Source organism: Carettochelys insculpta, chromosome 9 (genome assembly GCF_033958435.1).
Source record: "Carettochelys insculpta isolate YL-2023 chromosome 9, ASM3395843v1, whole genome shotgun sequence".
Lineage (NCBI taxonomy): Eukaryota > Metazoa > Chordata > Testudines > Carettochelyidae > Carettochelys > Carettochelys insculpta.
Genome location: NC_134145.1, coordinates 2,726,871 through 2,745,503, shown reverse-complemented (window position 1 = coordinate 2,745,503; position 18,633 = coordinate 2,726,871). Strand labels below are relative to the sequence as shown.

The 18,633-nt window shown below is 49.4% G+C and overlaps 1 protein-coding gene across 3 annotated transcripts in view; it reads left to right on the top strand.

Annotated features, from left to right (window-relative positions):
• The first annotated feature begins 900 nt into the window (after positions 1-900).
• ERI3 (ERI1 exoribonuclease family member 3) overlaps positions 901-18,633 on the top strand; it is a 210,925-nt gene continuing 193,192 nt past the window's right edge. The window contains exons 1-2 of one of the 3 annotated variants that reach the window (XM_075003314.1): positions 901-925; positions 14,374-14,643. In XM_075003314.1, coding sequence (XP_074859415.1) covers positions 14,548-14,643 — 96 coding nt within the window. In that variant the 5' untranslated portion in view covers positions 901-925; positions 14,374-14,547. The other 2 variants (XM_075003313.1, XM_075003312.1) reach the window with 2 other exon arrangements.

Sequence of the window (18,633 nt, the reverse complement as noted above, 5' to 3'; positions counted from 1 at the left end):
CTCCCACCTGCTGGAGGTCTGGGGAGGGGGGCGAGATTTCGCGCGCACTACGTGCCCCCCAGCTGACAGACAGTATTGCTTAAAAGCCCTACAGGCTCCGGAACCCCCAGTGCCACCGCCCCCCGAGGCGGCCACGATTGCCGGCGGTCGCCCCCCCCCGAGGTCCCCACTGGCCACAAAGTCAAACCCTAATTCTCCATCATTGGCCCTCCCAAAGAATCGGTCCCACTGCCCCCCAGAATCGGGCCCAATTCCCAGTCATTGGGCCCAGGGACCAGCCCCCCCCCCCAGAATCGGGCCCAATTCCCAGTCATTGGGCCCAGGGACCAGCCCCCCGCCCCAAGAATCGGGCCCAATTCCCAGTCATTGGGCCCAGGGACCAGCCCCCCCCCCCCCAAGAATCGGGCCCAATTCCCAGCCATCGCCCACAGGGACCAGCCCCCCCCGCCCTGAGCTGGGGGCAATTCCCAGCCCTTGGCCCCCTGCCTGCAAGCCCAGCCCCCAGGATCGGGCCCATTTCCCAGTCATCGCCCCAAGCCGGGCCCAGCCCCACTTGCCCTTGGGCCGGCGGACCCCAACTCAGCCATTCGCCACGCCAGTGCCCTGCCCCGAGAGCCGGGGCCAATGCCCAGCCATCGGGCCCCCACCCCCCGCCGGCCAGGCCCGGGCCCGGGCCCCTCAGCGGAGGCGTCACGCCCCGGCTCCCGCCCAGCCGCTGCACGCGCCCCGCCCCCTCCTACCGCGGGCGGGAACTACAGCGCCCAGCATGCCGCGCGCCAGCCCCCCCTCCCCCGCTGTCGGCCGTCCGCGCGCCTGCGTCCGGGTCGGCGGGGAGGAAGCCCCGCCCCCGGCGGCGGGAGCGGCCGCTCCGGTTGGCCGTCCGCGCTGCCGCTCAGAGCGGGGTCGGGGGTCAGAGTGCGCGGAGGTGAGTCGCTGGCTTGGGGACTCGTGGTGCTGAGTGCGCGGGGCCGGGCTGGCGCTGCCCGTGTAAACAGCCCGACCGCTCCCGGGGCGGGGCGGGGCTGGGCCTGGCCGGGCGCGGGGGCGGCGGTGGCCTGGCTGGGGGCGGCCGGGCGCGGGAGGGGCGGGGGGCTCAGGGGCTGGGCCCGGCGCAGGCCCAGGCCGCCCCCCGAGGCCAGGCGGGGACGGGGCTGGGGCTGCGCCCCCGGGTCGGGGCTCAGAGGGGCCGGGGCCGGGGCGCAGGGGTGCCCGGCGTGGGAGTGAGGTGAGGGGCCGGCGGGGCTGCGCGGTAGGGGGCGGGGTGCCTGGGCGCTGCTGGGCTGGCGGGAAAGATGGGCGGCGAGGAGGGGCGGCGCAGCCTGTGCCTGGGTGCGCCGGGCTGCAGCCCTGCGGCGGTGCGGGTCCGGGGCGGTCTAGCCGCGTGCTGGGTACTTCATCTCCCCGCGTGGCCCCCTGCCACAGCGCACGGCCGCTGCGGGACGCAGGGAGGGGGCTCTGAAGCCGGGTAAGAAGGAGGGGCCCGGCGGCTGTCACCTTGTGCCATTCTGCGTTAACTCGCCTGGTCTGGGTCTCTGCTCCTTGGACCGTTGTCTGCCGCTCAGTAGACCTGAGGGGGTGTCTTGTGTGTGCCCCCCAAAATCCGGGTCTGGCTTTGGCACAGTACTGTCAGGGCTTTGGGCAACAGACGTTCGTGGGGGCTTCACCGGCTGTTGCGGGAGGTGGACTTGAAAGGGGCAGGCAGTGTTAACAGGGGTTTTTGGAAATTCCTGTTGGGCTTTGGAGGTTCTGAAAGCGAGTGACTGGGGGAGTCAGTGGTTTGACTTCTATATATGACATTACCCTGACTGCACATTTTCTCGGTGGGAGAGAGCTTGAGACTCAGAAGTGAATTTGAGAGTTGAGACATACAGTGTGTATTTACTTATTGCATGGCTGGCCACAGGAATGTCTTCGCCCTCTCTTTTCTTGCTACTATTATAGGAGTATCTCTACACAGGAACAGGCAATGTACCTCATTTACTTTACTCTGTCTGTTTCAAGCCCTGTACCTGGTAGCTTTACCTGGTAATGGCGTAGTATTAGGAAATAAATCTGAGGAAGAGGAGGGCTTTTTTGCCCTTGCCCTTCTGATTTTAGAAATAGTGTGAGTTGATGGCTTGATAGTACAGTGGTTTGAGCATTGGCCTGCTAAACCGAGCATTGTGAGTTCAATCCTTGAGGAGGCCGTTTAGGGATTGATGCAAATAGCTGCCAGGGATGGTGTTTGGTCCTGCCAAGAGGGCAGGGGACTGGACTAGATGACCTCTTGAGGTCCCTTCCAGTTGTAGGAGCTGTGTGCATCTCCAATTAGTTAGCTCTCCAGCCTTCTTAAGACCACAGCTTTAGGGCTGATCTGATTGGTTACATTGCACCGTTATCTCTGCTAAGAAAAGCAGTTGCTTTGGGTTGCAGTATTTCTAAAAGGAATTGGTCCTGTCAGACACTGTACACAGCCATTTTGAATGGCATCTTAAGTTACTTTGTGGGTTGGTGCTCTGCAAAACTGTGGAGTTTCATTGCGCTTTCACTGTAAACTGGGCATATACAATTTCACACCAAGAATGGTTTTGTCTTAAATAAACCATGTGTTAGAAATCCAAATGGTAACTCTTCCAGATAGAAGTGGCAGGTGGAAGCAAGTTACAATGTGCTTTTTTTTTTTTAATTTTTATTTTTTTTAACCTTAAATAGTCGAGTTTGGGTTGGGGTCTTTGTATCTGAAGTTTTGCAGGCTGTTAATTTAGACCACAGATGAAATGCTTCTGTTGCTCTCAGGAGAGACTCTTTTCATAGAATTTGTTTCTCTAAAACATGGATTGCGCTCAGTACAATAGCACGTGTGCATGTGTTCATAAACAAGCTTCGTAGGTGCACATGGCCAGACATGATTCTCCCTCAAATTCAGAAAACTAAAACCTGCTGCATTGAAAAGAAAATGCTAATTAATTTGAACACTAAACAAAGAAGTCGCTGAATAAGTGTACACAGATTGATATGACCTTTACTTTCATAGTTTTGATTGAAAGATATTTAGCTGGGACTTGATTCCTTTAGGAGGCTTGCTACAGTGCCTGTCTTGCTTTGGCTGTGTTAATTTTAGCAGGTATTGATTTCTTTCCTTTATTTAATCTAGAAAATAAAGCTCTGAAAGGCATGTGGCATGTAAAGTTCTGCCACTTCCACTTTCTCTGTTTTGATCCACTAATCACCGTTGTGGGAGCTGCACTGAACATGTGCACCAGGGCCAAGCAAACTTTTCACAGGGGGGAGCCCCACTTTTCATCCCTGAAATTAGCAGCTCCTCCCCCCCACAGCCTGTCTAATGTCATCCAGACTGATGGAAGGGTCAGTTATGTTCATATGAAAAAAAAACCAAAACCTCTTTTGGCACGTGTATGAAAATAAGTCTTTAGAATGTAAAAATTTTATTAATTGGTATAGAAATGTGAATATAAAAAGTCACCTATTTCAACATTTTTAATGATAGATGTGCTTGAGACCCAGCAGCTGGTCATTCTGTGCCGTCCTTATGCAATTTCACACTCCCTGGGGGGCCCTGACGCCCACTTTGCTCACCCTGCTGTACAGCTGTGGAAATAGTGATCCCTGAACAAATCTGAATGGGACTGGACACCATAAACTGTATTCACAAGAGGCCATTGGAGATTATTAGACAAATACACATTTTCAAGCCTACTCTTAGGTGCGAAGGATACAGAGTTGCTATAAGTGGTGGTCCTGGAGATGTGTGGTAAGGGGTGCTTTCTCTCTGTAGGTTCTGATGTTTCAGGAGGTGGGGTGTAGTTTTGTAAATGAGAGCTAAAGATGAGGGGGCGTCTTACCATTTTCATCACTAAATATTCTCTGACAAATTTTCTTTAAAGCTAAGAACAGAGTGGATGATGAGGATGGACAAATTTGAATTACATTCTCTCTCTGAATCCCTCCTTCGTATTGACTTGGATAATGATTCTTCACTTCCTGTCCTAAATTTCTTGGCAGTATAACTACGTGCTGTTAGTAGTGCTGTTTTTACCCTCTGTGGCTGGATTTCATTGCTGGTGGAAACTCTGTGTGGTGCATCTGTCCCTTGCCAGTTTTCCAGGATGGTTGTGGATTGGTGTGGTTTCACAGACGGACTTGCCTGCCACCCTTAAATATCCTCCAGCTCCCATCACATGCAGAATGCAAACTATCTTTAGAAATGTCTAAACCTTAGGATTGTAAAGGGACTCTCCCAAATGTGAACTATACAGCAGTGCAGAATAGCCTGCCTCCAAACTATTGAGAGCTTTTCATGGTTCAGGTGTGAACCACTGTTCCTTCTAATTATTTCCCTACATGGGCAGAATAAATATTATGTGCACCATGGTGTGTGCGGATGTGCACCACCAATAGAAACAGGTGTTGTCAGTGGCTGTGTGGCACCCTGGATGGCTGTCCAACTGCACAGTTCTGAGGGAACTCTGGTGTGAACCATACTGTAAGTCTCAGTTGAGTGTAACTCTTGAGCCTGACAGTCAGATTTTCAAATAATTTGGTACACAGCTGGGTACCTGATTGACATCACAGCAATTATTTTTGCAGATCATTTAATCATATCTGCCAGATACCATATGACCAAAGGACAGAAAGCCACAGGCTTCCTCTGCCCTTCCAGGTTTAAAGTGGCAGTGCTTTAACATGGCAGTGTGGTTGCCATACCAGTGCCAGGAGAGAGCTCTCCGAGGGCTCTAGGACAACCACCTCCACAAGGGAAGTAGCTAGCAGCGCTGGGAGCCTGCTTACGCTGGAGCTTTAGAGTGCTGTAACAACGAGAAGTCCTGTGGCACCTTAGCGAATAACAGATTTATTGAACTGTAAGCTTTCATGGGCAAAGCCCACTTCACCAAATGTATCTGACCCCTCTGGTACTTGTAACTTGCTGAGCTTGGGGATGTACTGTTCATGCACCCCTGAGCAAAAAGTCACACAGTGCAGTGACTTGCCAATGTGGCTAAACTTCTAGTTCTAAAAGAGCTTGAAGTTTTTACTTTCCACTGTGTGTCACAGCTGTTCTACTGACTTACTCCACTGCTGTTAGTGGAAGCTCAGCTGTGGACTGTGTCCTTACATTAAACCAAGCCCAAGGGCCACTGTTAAAAATGTAACTTGGCTCTTTGCACAGAACACTCTGAAGTCGTCTGATGAAGGGTGCTGTGCCAAGTACCAAATATATTCTTCCACTCTAGTTTTACACTCTCTGCTTATTCATGCATGTCAGGTATTTTTCCTCCCATTATTTTCTTGCTAATGGTCAGTCCTTCTGTCCTTCTATGTGCAGAATTTCCTCCAATTTTAGCGTGAGATCCATTTGTGTAGCCACCTCTGCCCTTGGGGAAAAATGTTAAAACACACAGTAAAATGTGTTTTAAGAGACCAGTCAAAGAGCTGACAAAAGCGGGGTGCCTTGCAGAGCTGGCCTAATAAGCTGGAGCAGAATTGTGTTCTGTAACTTTGGGAAACACTCAGGGGGCAGCCCTGAAGGTAGGTGGTCTGATGAGAGCTGCATCTTGATTAGTAGGGCCTTATGAAATTCATGGCCACGGAAAATGTGTCACGGAGTGTGAAATTTGGCCTCCCTCCATGAAATCTGGCTTTGTGTGCTTCTACCTGTACTATTCAGATGTCATAGGGAGACACATTGGGCGTCCTCACCCAAAAGGGTGTTGCAAGCGCTGTTCCTTCTAATCTTTTCCATCCATGTGTGGTTTTTTCCCCCATCCATGTCCTCATAATCTTTTTGTGCACTGAGGCATACATGACTGCGCACCACCAACAGGAAGAGAAACCTAGGTGTGGGCACTTTGCAAATCAGACAGGCAGCATTCACATCTCTCCTGAGTGGCCACACAAGCCTCCAGCTTACAGGGAACCCTGGCTGCAAGCTTATTTTAGGGTGTGGGGTTGTGGTATTGCCACCCTCGCTTCTAGGCTGTCTTCAGAGCTGGGCACCTGGAGAGCAGCAGTTGTTGGCTGGGCACCCAGCTCTGAAAGCAGTGCAGAAGTGAGGATGACAAGACCTGACCATACCACCCTTACTTCTGCACTACTGCTTTCAGAGCAGTGGTGGCTGCTGGCAGAGAGTGCCGCTCAGCAGGCAGCGGTTCTGCCTTCAGCGCTGGGATCTCCAGAAGCATGGGTAGCAGTACTGAACCCCCATGCTGCAATAACCTGGCCATCCCCCCACAACAACTCCTTTTTGCAGCAGAATCCCTATAATTGCAACACTAGAATTTCAGATTTAAACAGCTGAAATAATGAAATTAATGACTTTTAAACTCCTATGACCGTGTGAAATTGACCAAAATTGACCGCAAATTTGGTAGGGTGTCAGTATAATGTCAAATAAGCTGTGATACCTGTTTCCTTCCCAGCACTCTGGTTATCACGGTGCAGGAAACACTCTTCTTTGAAACCTTGCTCTCCTTCCTCAGGCCCTGTTATCTCCCAAGCCATTGTGTCTGTGACATCACTATGGAAACAGTTCTGATGGTCTGAGCCGTGGTTTCGCATGGCACATCTTTGAAGGAACAGGGGAGGAGTAGGAGGGCTAAATAGGAGAAACTTCCCCAATTCTGGAATTCCCTCCCAATGTCCATGGATCCTGTCCTCCCCCACTTCCCTCCTTCACTCACTTCAGTGCCCACACGGAGTGACTCGACCATACATTATTTCCTTAAATTGAACTAGCGAGACGAGCGCATGCCTGAAATGAGAACCCATGTGATCTCACTGAAATAAGTTTCCTTTTCTCCACTACAGTTCTCCCTCATGTGGATTGCGAGGTCTTTGGGAGTAGGTGTCTGCGTGTGAATCTTGCTGTTTTTGTAGTGGGAAGGTCTAAGTCCAGTCCTGGAGTCTGTAAAAAGACAATCAGTATACAGTTGTCTTGGTGACAAGTAACTGAGCAGAATGGTACGCTGGCATTTCAGAGGAGTACTTTGGGAAAGTTACATTGGAAGTTTCCCAGAATGGGGGGTTGGGACTAACGAACCTAACCAAATCCCAAAGGAATTAAATGAGGAAAATATGTTGAACTGAGAGCCAAAGTATAGACGCTGTCGGATGAGCCAGTTGATCTAGGTGACCTGGCTGTCTATTACTACTTTAAATCATTGCCACTTTTAAAGTACAGCAGTGTGTTAATGTATGTTGCTGCTCAGTCTCAGGTGGCTGAACACCACTTGTCGCTCTAAACAGTTATGTACAAAGGGCAGGGACTAAGTATATAATATTCAACATGTTTGTATACTCTTTTGAAATAAGTTTGAACGGTACTGTTAGATGGACTAGTGTTTTTCTTTAATTTCCTGGATCTCAGGCCATACCAAAACGTGTCAATATTTGGGTAGCAAACACTGCAAGAAAATACTTTGTATTTAAAAAAAAACTTAGTTTACTTTTTTTAAAGAAAGGCCTGGATATGTTTCTGTCAGATAGAGGCCTGTATCTGTACAAATTCTAAAAATGGGCCTGAGTTTGGCCTGAAGGTCCCTTTAAATGCTTTCTGGAGTATGGCCATTCTTGGGCTCGAAGTGTGGCGAGCTGTTTCCTTAACTCAAGGGTTTGCTCACTCATAGATTGCCTTTTTCACATCTCTCAAGTTGAGGCTATGGTATCACTACAGATTGTGAGCTTGAATGGTGAATGGGCTGCCCTTGGGTGAAAAGCAGGCTGTCGAAATTATCTGATGGTCCGTTTGCCCTTGTATGATTTTGATTTGTTTTAATTACTCTTGTTTCTAAAATGTAATATTAGTATAAGGCACAAAGCCTGCAAAGCTAAGATTCATAGACTAATTTGTTTCTCTGTGCACGAAAGAGTTACGTGCATGAATGGCATCCCTCCTACAAACCTCAAGGCGTACATGCATATGCAATGCATTTGTGTGTGGGCTCAGGTCTCATACTCTCCCACCAGTGGAGAAGGTAGCTTAACATGCCCTGATCACTTCATGACTGGCACTGTTGATTAGTTTCTCATCCCTCTAGTGTAGGGGTTCCCAAAGCATGTGGTACGTGCACCCCTTGGGTACATGAGCTGTCTCTGGGTGGATACTCGGGATGAATTGTGTAACGGTGGATTTTAGTAATTACTACTACTGACTATTTAAACCCTTCTACTCCGCGTGGAGCGAAGGCCATCTACAGGTTGCCTCCAGTTCGCTCCATCTTGGGACAAAACTTCCAGCTGACTCCGGGAGGACCCCAGTTGTTGTTCTTCAGTCTCAGTAGATCTTCTCTGTGTTGGTGGAGGTCTTCCTCTTTTGCATTTTCCTTGCGAGTTCCATGTGGGAGCTTGATGGACTCCGCTGGATGATGGTTTTTTGAAAGCGTGGCCCAGCCATCCCCACATCCTTCTCTTGATTTGAACGGCAAGTGGTTCTTGTCCTGCTCTGTTCCAGAGCTCCTCATTCGTGAAAGATGTATGTCGGGCATCTGTTTATGAATGTCTGTAGCTTGTGATTTGAAGACTTTTTAGTACATCAGGTCTTGCATCCATACAAGAGCGCACTGTTCACATTTTATTAATTGGTATTTGTGTGATAGGTTACTTAGATGAAGCTTTGAAACTCTGGAATTTGTTGTATAAAATATGGAAGTTAGTTTACTTTGAGCTGCAGCACTGAGAGCACAGACACCCTGATGTACAGAGCCCTAACTTCTGCTGCCCGAACAATATGGGCTTCAGCTAGTCGGAAACTGTCTGGCCTGAGTTCAGAACATAGTGGTTTTTCCTGCGTGTGTACGTTGTGTTAGAACTACGGCTGTGCTTTGCCTGTCTTTGGGCAGCGGTACCTCTTTACCAGTTCTTTGCTAACGCATGCCTTCTTTATAAGTGATGGGAAGGGTCCTTGTATGCAGGGGGTGTACAGGGTTGTTCCCAGGGGGAGTTGGGGCCCAGGAAACCCCATTCCCTCTGCTCCAGGCCCTGTGCCCCCAGCCTGCCTTTCCTTGCTCCACCGTGGCTCCCATTCCATCCCTTCCCCAAGCTCCCATCCTGCCCTGCCCCTTTGCCCCATTTGGTAACTTCCTCTAAGCCCCCTCTCCTGAGCCACACTGGGAGCAGAGTCAACTGGGTCTCTCCGTTTCCCACGGTGATTGCGAGGTGCACCCGACCCAGGCTGCCAGTGCCAAGCACTCCCCTCACTAACCCTCCAGGCCGCCCTAGGCCCTGTGCTTCCCTGTCTCCCTGAAGTGGGGGGGGGCCCCCCACCAAAGCTGTGAGCCCTGGGGCAGTTGCCCTGAACTGTCCTGCGGACAGCATGGTGCTGGATCAGTAGGCCTGGAAGGGGTGTGCAACAAGAAACATATGGGACCCTCTACTTTAGCGGATGCTTGTGGTTCCTGATAAGCCGTTCCGCCAGAGACCTTAACTGAATTCTCCCTGCCGGTTCAGTGGGGCCTCTGGCAGCCACGTCAGTACACTTGGGGCCTGCTTGTCTTTTGGCTTTCCTGACTTTCTGGAGCTCTGCTGCAGTGCTTGGCCATCGTTTGCATTGCGTATGATGAGAACAAACTCGCACTGGGCTGGGTTGCCTGGTGCCATTCTGGAGGCAGAATCACTGCAGGTCAGACTAACTTCCCATATATTGTAAGCAATAATTACTGGTTACAACAAACTAAGTCCCCTGTGACGTTCAGCAATACACAGCCTGCAGGACTAAGGTTACCTCCCAGCTGTACCCCCTGTAGGTGGATATTTCCCCATGTTATTAGGAGTGTAAATACTGTAACACTTTCCTACGTCTGTGTACAGTCTGCCAACATACTTCATGACATCTGCCCTTAGTTTACAGTACGATTGTAGTTTGTTTCAGAGCTGTTTTTCTAGGGAAAAAAGGTGCCGGAATTCAAGTCCCTCCCCCCCCCCCCGGCAGCCCCAAACTGCCCTCGGGTTTAACGCCCCCACAGCTCCAAACTGTGCCCCCCTACCCCCTGGCTTAGCACCACCTCCCCATAGCCCCAAACTGTCCCCAGACTTAAGTCCCCCTCGCAGCCCCAACTCCTGCTCCACAGCCCCGAACCATGCTTCCCCTGCCCCCCAGGTGGCTTAACCCACCCTGCAGCCCCAAACCACACCCCTTCTCCTCCCAGGCAGCCAACCCCCCCCCCATTGCAACCCCAAACTGCCCCCAGGCTTAACTGCACCGCAGCCCCAAGCTGTGTCAAGGTGTCTTGACCCCATCCTGCCCCCAGGCAGTTTAACACCCTGCTAAAGCCCCAAACTGACCCCCCCACCCCAAAAGCAACCCCCCTGCTAAAACCCAGGATTCACTCACCTTGCCCAGGATGCAGACCTCCGCGTGCTGCTGTTTCTTTGCCGGGCCATGTGCTCTTCACCATGGCTACACAGCTCCCCTGAGCCCTCCAGCAGGAGCAGCTCCCAGTAACACTGAGTCATCTTTCAGTGTGGCAGGGCTCTGGGAGTTGGAAGAGAGTGGCCGTGGCAGGAGCCATGGCCCAGAGCTGCCCAGAAACCTTATAAAAATGGTGGCACCAGGAATAAAGGTGTTGGAATGGTGTGTTGTGGTGTTCTGGCAGGAAAAAAGCCCTGGTTTGATTTTTTATTTTTTTTTTTTATTTTTATTTTTTGTTATTTATAAAAAATCAAACACACACACACACACCCCTCTACCTCTCTCTGGATAGAGCATTATAGCTCAATAATAGGAAACATTAAACTGGTTTGAGTGAGTGCCAGATGTGACAGTTGACACTGAGATTATAATCTGTCCCTGTGTGCATAAAATACATTTATCACACTTCATCTGGTTTTGGAAATTGACTCATTCAACATGTGGATTGGTCTGGGTAGTGTAAGGGTTGCATTTTTTTCCCCCCCAAAACTGTGTTTTGACTGAGTACCTGTATTGCTGCATGTTGGAATAAATAGTGGATAATTAGCAAGATCTTGCATCTTCTGGAGCAGCCATAGATGATTTCAGTAGTGTCTGCTCACTGGCGCCCTAGTGCTCTGGGGTGCTCTGGACTTTCCCAGAAAGATGTTGCAGTCTCTTCCCCCAAATACCTGGAAATCGAGAGTAGTGGCTAGCTGATGGTATGATTAAGACTTCACGTGTCAAAAAAGCAGAGAGCAAATGTTTGCTGTTGGATTGTTCCCAGTCATCTGCTGGCTGTCAGGGGTCTCAGCAAAATGTCTACCTTGCATGTGTCTGTTCACTGCTTAGCTTTATAGGCATTAAAATACATTACAGGAATACAGTAATGCCTCGAGAGAGACACATTCAACATGTGAGTATTTTGCTTTTACATGAGTGAGGTGTCTGGGAGGAGTATGGGAGGCAGCGAGACCCAGAGCCTGCCGTGGTGAGAGTTTCCCAGTCCCGCAAGCCATGGGAGACTGGAACCAGGCTGCCACTTGGTTCCTGGCTCCCTCACTCCTTAGGGGTCCCTGGAAACTGCCCAGCCATGAGCTGGTCAGTTTCTTGGTTCCTGCAAGTGGCAGGGAACCGGGATCCAGGCTTCCCACTGGTTTCTGGCTCCCTGCAACTCTGGGAGTCTGGAAACTGACCAGCACTCGTGGGCTGGTCAGTTTCCCAGCTCCTGCAAGCCCAAGGGAGCCAGGAACCAGGTGGCAGCCAGGTTCCCATCTCCTCTCAACTTGCACATAACTCAAAGGTTTAGTGTGCTGATCTTACCCAGTATTAAACTAGCTCTAGGTATTATGTTAGTGGGCATATTTGATGTAGGCACCCATTGCCTGCCTCCCTCCTCCACTCCAGCTGTACTTTCCCCATTCAGAGTACGCTAAATCATAGGCATGCAAATGTAGGATAGGAAGGGCCCTCAAAGTCACCAGATCCAGACCCATGTGCTGAGGTGGCTAAGTAAACTTAGCCTGTCCCTGACTGGTGTTTGTCTAACTTGTTCTTAAAAACCTTCTGTGGTTGGGATTCCACAGCCTTCCATGGGAACTATTCCTAACCCGAGAGTTAAAAAACTTTTCCGAATACCTAAATCTCCATTGCTGCAGATGAAGCCCATCGCTTCTTGTCCGATAGGTAGTGGATCTGAAGAACAGTTGGTCACTGTCCCCTCTGTAATTGCTCTTAACATATTTGAAGATGGTGATGTGATCTTCTGTTCTGTTCTCTGCAGACCACTCTTTCTCACGATCTGCTTCTAGCTGCATTATTCCCAGAAGTTCTGTGTGCTTGAGTAGGCCTTCAATACTCCACATTAACAGCTTAAAAGATTTTAAGCATAAATACATGATTCAGGCAAAGCTAGAAGCGAATGGAAGTGATTTCTGTGAGGCTGTAGTGAATTGATTGTATACAGAAAAAGTGCTAGATGGAGAAGTGATGGGTATTGCTGGACACCTTTAGGATAAATACTGTGTTAGGCTTGCAAGACAGCTGTTTGTTATGGTTTTTGTAGCTGAGGTTTTGAGTTTGCCAGGTGACTCCTGCTTGCTCTGCTCCTTTACTGAACTGTACAGCCTCCAAACTGCTAATACTAGGAGGTAGAAACCAGTCTAGACCATGAAAGTCAGAGGGCGGGAAGTGACTCCATATTAAACCTTCTCAGTCTCAGATTCCCATCTGTAATGTGCATATGTATTTCTTTAACATAAAATCCTTCTAAGGGAAGGTTACAAAATGTGTATTTACCTAATGCACCTGACCTGCTCAGCTGCAATAATCTCCTAATCTGCTCTCTCTGAGTTTCTTTGGGTCTCTCAGGTAAATAAGGCTTTACTTGTTCTTCAAGGCATATTACCTCATTAAGTGTGTGTTTTGGCACGTGCATTATTTACCAGATAGAGAGTGACTGTATCTGTTAGTCTGTTGTGCAAATAACCACAGTATTGCTTGTGGATGATGGTCCTCTGGCTTCTTTAAGGCCATTTTTGGTTTGTAATGTAAATCTGGCTACTCTTCAGATCCACCAAGGGGGGCTTCCTGCCCTCCTTGAAGATGCTGCTGGAGGCACTGTGTGCATACCAAGGGGAGCCTGGGCTTAGCTTCACTGCACTAAGAAACCAAGCCAAAGTGAGACCTATCCCCGCTTGCCTGGAAGGGAGGAAGTCTGTCCTGATCACGGCTACTGGCAGCTAGCCCCCAGCTGTCCTGAGTCAAGTCTTCTCTCCTTTCTAGCTTATGAGTTCCTTGAACGCAGGGACTCTCTTCCTATAAAAACTACACACATGGGTAACTGCATGCTTGGAACAGTGATGGCACAGACAGGGACACCAACAGCTGCCCCCCAGTGTCTTGGCCCTGCTGGAAAGGGTCAGCCTCCTGCAAGGCTGAGCTCAGTCTTTATGCTTGTTCAGTAGCTGGCCTAGGGGCTAGCTGTGGTGGGTTTTTGAACTAATTGAGATCCCTCGCCTAGGAACTGGATTTTGATCCGCCCGTTTCCAATGAACCACCAAAAGGCTAGGTAACAAACACTGGCTGGGCAGTGTTGGCACTAGCATCCTAGAGACGAGACTGTTAACCATCCTCGATCTGTGCGTTCCTGGAGAACAACATTTTTTGTAAAAGAAACCATTTGACACCTCTTTCTCTCTCTGTCCCCATCAAAAACTCCAGATGCCAGAGAGCCACACGAAGGATGAGTGAGCTGTAAAATGGCCACACGAGTTTTAAGTCAGAAGAGTATAAATAAAATATTTGTTGGGATTCTGGTGAGGGAGAGGTTGGAATTAATTCAATTTGACCAGTTTGGATTTGGTTGAAAGGGAAATTCACCTCTTATGCCAACATATTAGATCAGTTCCCCCTCTCTGTCCCCCGCCCCGAACCTGTGAGTGAGAGATTGTGTGTGGCCATGAGCCCTTCTGAGAGCTGCCAGGTGGACTGGCCAGTGGAGGTGTGTTACGTGGGAGTTGCGAGAGACTCTAGCTGGAGGGTTCGGGCCAAGTGGCTTTTGGAGGGTGATACTAATGGCATCCGCGCTCAACCTCTGTAGCTGGTACATGTCTATCAAGAGGCTAAAGGTCTTTTTACAGACTTCGCGTGCTTTGCCTCAGAGCACTACTTTCCTAAGCAATCGGCATAGCACCCAATGGCGTGCAGACCTGTGAGCCAGCCCTGGAGCAGCAGCTGAAGTGGTTCTACCTCAGCGCATAGCGACATTCGCAGAAGTGAAGTCTAGGTCATCAGTGGGCCTAGACGCCCCAAAGTCAGTCAGATGCTGTGTTTACAGTAGGTCACTATCTTGCCTGGGTTCCTTAGTGGAGCCCTCCGCTGAAGGCCCCAAGAAAGCATACTACCAAAGGGCTCATTTGAAAAGACAGCAGTACAAATGAGATGAGTGCACGTTATTAACGCGAGCTTCTCTTTCTCTTTCTAAGTTTCAGATGCCTCTGGATGTTCAATGGTAGCACTCTTCCTCCATACTGGAGCAGCAAAGATTACTCTGCTTACTGCCAAGGGTGAGACAAGCCCTGTGCTCCTACCGTCCACATTATTTTCTCCAGGGGTGCGGCTCCATCGTAAGCAGAAAACTGGCGTCCCACGGCTTTGGCGCGTCCATGGCAGCAATGTCATCCTTCCCTCCACAGAGATATCACTACTTTTTAGTGCTGGATTTTGAGGCCACTTGTGACAAACCACAGATCCATCCTCAGGTAAATATCCAGCCCTGAACCCCATTTATTCTGTCCTTGCAAGCTGTTGCCCCCACCATGTGCAGTGGGATGTAGTGTCTGACCCCTCATGTCCCCACCGGCAGCTCTGAGGTTTACCTCACGTCCTGCCAGTTCTCTACACCCTTCCTCAGCAGCTGTTGTCAGCCCGAGGGGTTTGTGATGCGCAACAGGAGGCCGTCTTGTCCCTTAAGATGGCCCCCCTGCAGCCCTGTCAGTCCAGAGGGAATGAAATCAGAGACCTTGGCCTCCATCAGGACAGTGAAAAGACGCTTGTCATCTGAAAACCTGTACATGTCTTAGGCCTCCAATGCTTGTCAGCTCCCAGATTGAGCTGGTGCTAGCTGGGAACACTGTATTATTGGCACATTCCAAGTGGCCTCATCCATCTCTACAGGAAAACATGTTTCCAGGTGACAAACCTGTGAAGGAGACAGTCTGGATGGGAACGGATGCATTGGTGCTTCAGTAATAATACCGCTGAATGGGTGTGGACTCTGAAGTCTAATGGTAATCAGAGAATTTAAATAGAAACTTCCAGCTAATCTGGGATTCTGGGTGGGTCTCGAGCATGCCACTTTCAGCCCCTCACCCCTGAGATTAATACATGTTGTAGACCCCGCCAGGTGTCTTTTCTGCAAATGACGGTTTCCTTGACAGTGGAGTGCAAAATATGTTAATGACTGAAATACAGTTATTAATTCAAGACTAGCCAGAGTGGGTCGGACCTAGGGTTCGTCTAGCCCAGTATCTTGCCTTCCATCAGTGGCTAGTGCCAGACAGACGTCATCGAGCCCCAGTTTTTGGCAACTGGATGTTAAGGGTGCCCAGCGCATGGAGTTGCACCCTGACCATCTTGGGTAATAGCCATTAACGGACCTATTCTCCATGAAGTTTTTGAACCCTGCTATTGTTTGGGCCTTCACAAAAACTCCTGGCAACAAGTTTCCCAGTTTGACTGGGCACTCTGTGGAAAAAGTACTTCCTTTCCTTCACTTTAAATCTATTGCCTGTTAATTGGATGGCGCCTGGTTCTTGTGTTATGTGGAAGGGTAAACAATACTTCTTCCACACCAGTCACTATTTTATAGACTTCTGTCGTTTCCCCCATTCGTTACTGTTTTCCAAGCTGAAAAGTCCCAATCTTTTAAATTCCTCCTCAGATGGAAGTTGTTCTGTACCTTTAATCATTTTGTTACCCTTTTCTGTACCTTTTCCATTTTTAAAATATCTTTTTACAATGAGGCTATCAGAACTGTACATAGAATTCAGGTTGCAGGCATATCCTAGCCTCATGTTATTTTCTGTCTTCCCAACCTTTTTCCTAATGGTTCTCAACATTCCGTTAGCTTTTTTGGCCGCTGCTGCACACTGAGGGTGCATCTACACTAGCTGACTACTTCAAAGTAGCTGGCACAACGTCGAAATAGCACACGTTGCGTCTACACGTGCCGTGAGCTATTTTGACATTGAAATCAACTTTAGGTGGCGAGATGTCGAAATTTCTATTCCCATCCGAAGATGGGAATAGCGCCCTACTTCAACGTTCAACATCGAAGTAGTGTGTGTGTGTGTAGATGATCTGCGTCCCGCTACTTGGAAATAGCGGGGTCCTCCATGGGGGCCATCAGCTGAGGGGTTGAGAGACGCTCTGTCCAGCCCCTGTGGGGCTCTATGGTCACCGTGTGCAGCAGCCCTTAGCCCAGGGCTTCTGTCTGCTGCTCCAGCTGGGGGGTCCATGCTGCGTGCACAGGGTCTGCAACCGGTTGTCGGCTCTGTGGATCTCTTGCTGTGCAGGCCGAGTGTGTCTGGGAGGGGCCCTTTAAGGGAGTGACTTGGGGCTTTGCTGGCCCCTTATTTTGACGGGGAGCACTTGTGTGTGTGGACGCTCCACATTTCCTTCAGGGGCAGCTCCTTTCGACGTTCTCCATCGCTACTTCGACATTGAACATCGATGGCACCAGCCCTGGAGGACATGTAGACGATATGCGTCAAAGTAACCTATTTGGATGTTCTTACTTCGAAATAGGCTACTTCGACGTAGTGTGCTAGTGTAGACATAGCCTGAGTGTCCGTTTTCAGAGAGTGGCGTTTTTTTGAATAGTAACACCTAATTGAAATGATGCCATCTAATATGTATAGTTGGGGTTATATTTTTCAGCATTACTTTGCATTTATCAACGCTGAATTTCATCTGCCATGTTGTTGCCCAGTCACCCAATTTTGTGAAATCGCTACATAGGCTGCTTTGAACTTAACTGTCCTCCTCCTCGAGTGCTTAGCCAGAAAGTTGGCCCGAGTGATTGTTCACCACTTGGTCCATTCCTTTTCAATCTTGAATGCTTGATGGGCTGAGACACCAACTTTGGAACAGACTTGATGAACCCGTGCAATAGAGGGTCTGCCTCTGGGCTGCCTCCAGCTCTCTGCTAGTGAAATTTTATCTTAGATGTTACAAGCCAACCAGATAATGGCATTCGCTGGAATGTCCTGTGTTATCTTGTCAACATGTCCGAACACCTTAGGCCACTTGTGGCTAATGGCCCCAGTTGTCTGTAAACCCAAATGACCATAAACATCTGCATTACAGAGGAAGTCATTCCACTTTATGACCAGCACATGACTCTGGCATTTTCTGTTGAAAATCTTCAGCTTTGTCCAGTCTGTGTGGCGTAGTGCCTGTATTTTGCAACCATACAACAGCATGGAAAGGATACAGCATGAATAAATCCTGAACTTGGTTGTCGTACTAAGATGATGTTGGTTCCAGATCTGTTGTAAACAGCCCGTGGCAGATGCTATGATACCAATCTAGTGGAGAACCTCTGTGTGCAAACTGGAAGAGCTGATGAGTATGGAACTGAGGCAGCAAACGCTGGAAACTGATTTGACGGTGTAGTTGTGCCATGAGATGGGAGTCACAGGTAGACCTGGTCCTAGATTTTGCAGCTTTGTTCTTGACTGTGAAACCTGGAGACCAGTCTTAGCTGACTCCTCTTCTGTATGCTGGAGTGCCTCATGAAACCTGTTGGGCTCTGTACTAAAAGAACAATGTCCTCAGCATAGTCCAGGTCAGTGAGAGAGAGATCACTGATCTCAGTGTTTATGGAGCTGCCAAAATGCTGTGCTAGGAAATCCGTTGCCCAACAAAGAGTGCCTGGGCCAGAACACAACCCTGCCTGACACCAAATACTAGTATAAAAGAGGCTGAAATCTGGTTCTCCCGACAAACATGGGCAGTGGTTCCATTATGCAACTCTCTAAGCCCAGTGGAGCAGTAGGGACACTTACACCCTTAAAATCCTTCCATAATGCAGCATGGTCTGGTCAGTCAAATGCAAACTTAAGATCCACATATGCTATGTGTGGAGGCTTCCTGGACTCGTGATGTATCTCCAATGACAAGTGAAGGGCCATTATGGCATCTGATGCAGAAATGTTCCCGGTAAGGCCTGACTGTTGATGACAATGCATCCGATCTAGAAGAGGCTTCAAGTGAGCCAAAAAAACGTACAAACACCTTCCCTGGAATGGAGAGAAGGGTGATCGGACTGTAGCTCTTACAGTCACTGCACAGTCCGTTGTCCTTACAGAGTGAAATCACAAAACTGTCCTTCCAAGCCCTTGGTAAGTTTCCAGTTCTTCACACCAGATGAAAGATGGCCAGATATGACTTTGCTACTGGCGCATTTTAGTAGCTCTGGGGGGTGCCAACAGCCCGGCTGCATGTCCATTTTTCACGTTATAGATGACACACTTCGTCCAGTGTTGGCACATCAGTGTCTTGATCTGGAGCCACTGGGATTGCCAGAACCTCCAGCTCTGAATGAGCAGCAGCTGGAGGATGTTTCAGGGCACTGTGATATTATTCCACCCAGTAGGAGAGAGTGCTGTCATTCTGCTCCTATGGCTGGCCTTGGCCGTGTTCCAGATGCCATTTGCAGGGGGCTCTATCTTGACCACTGTGGTTGC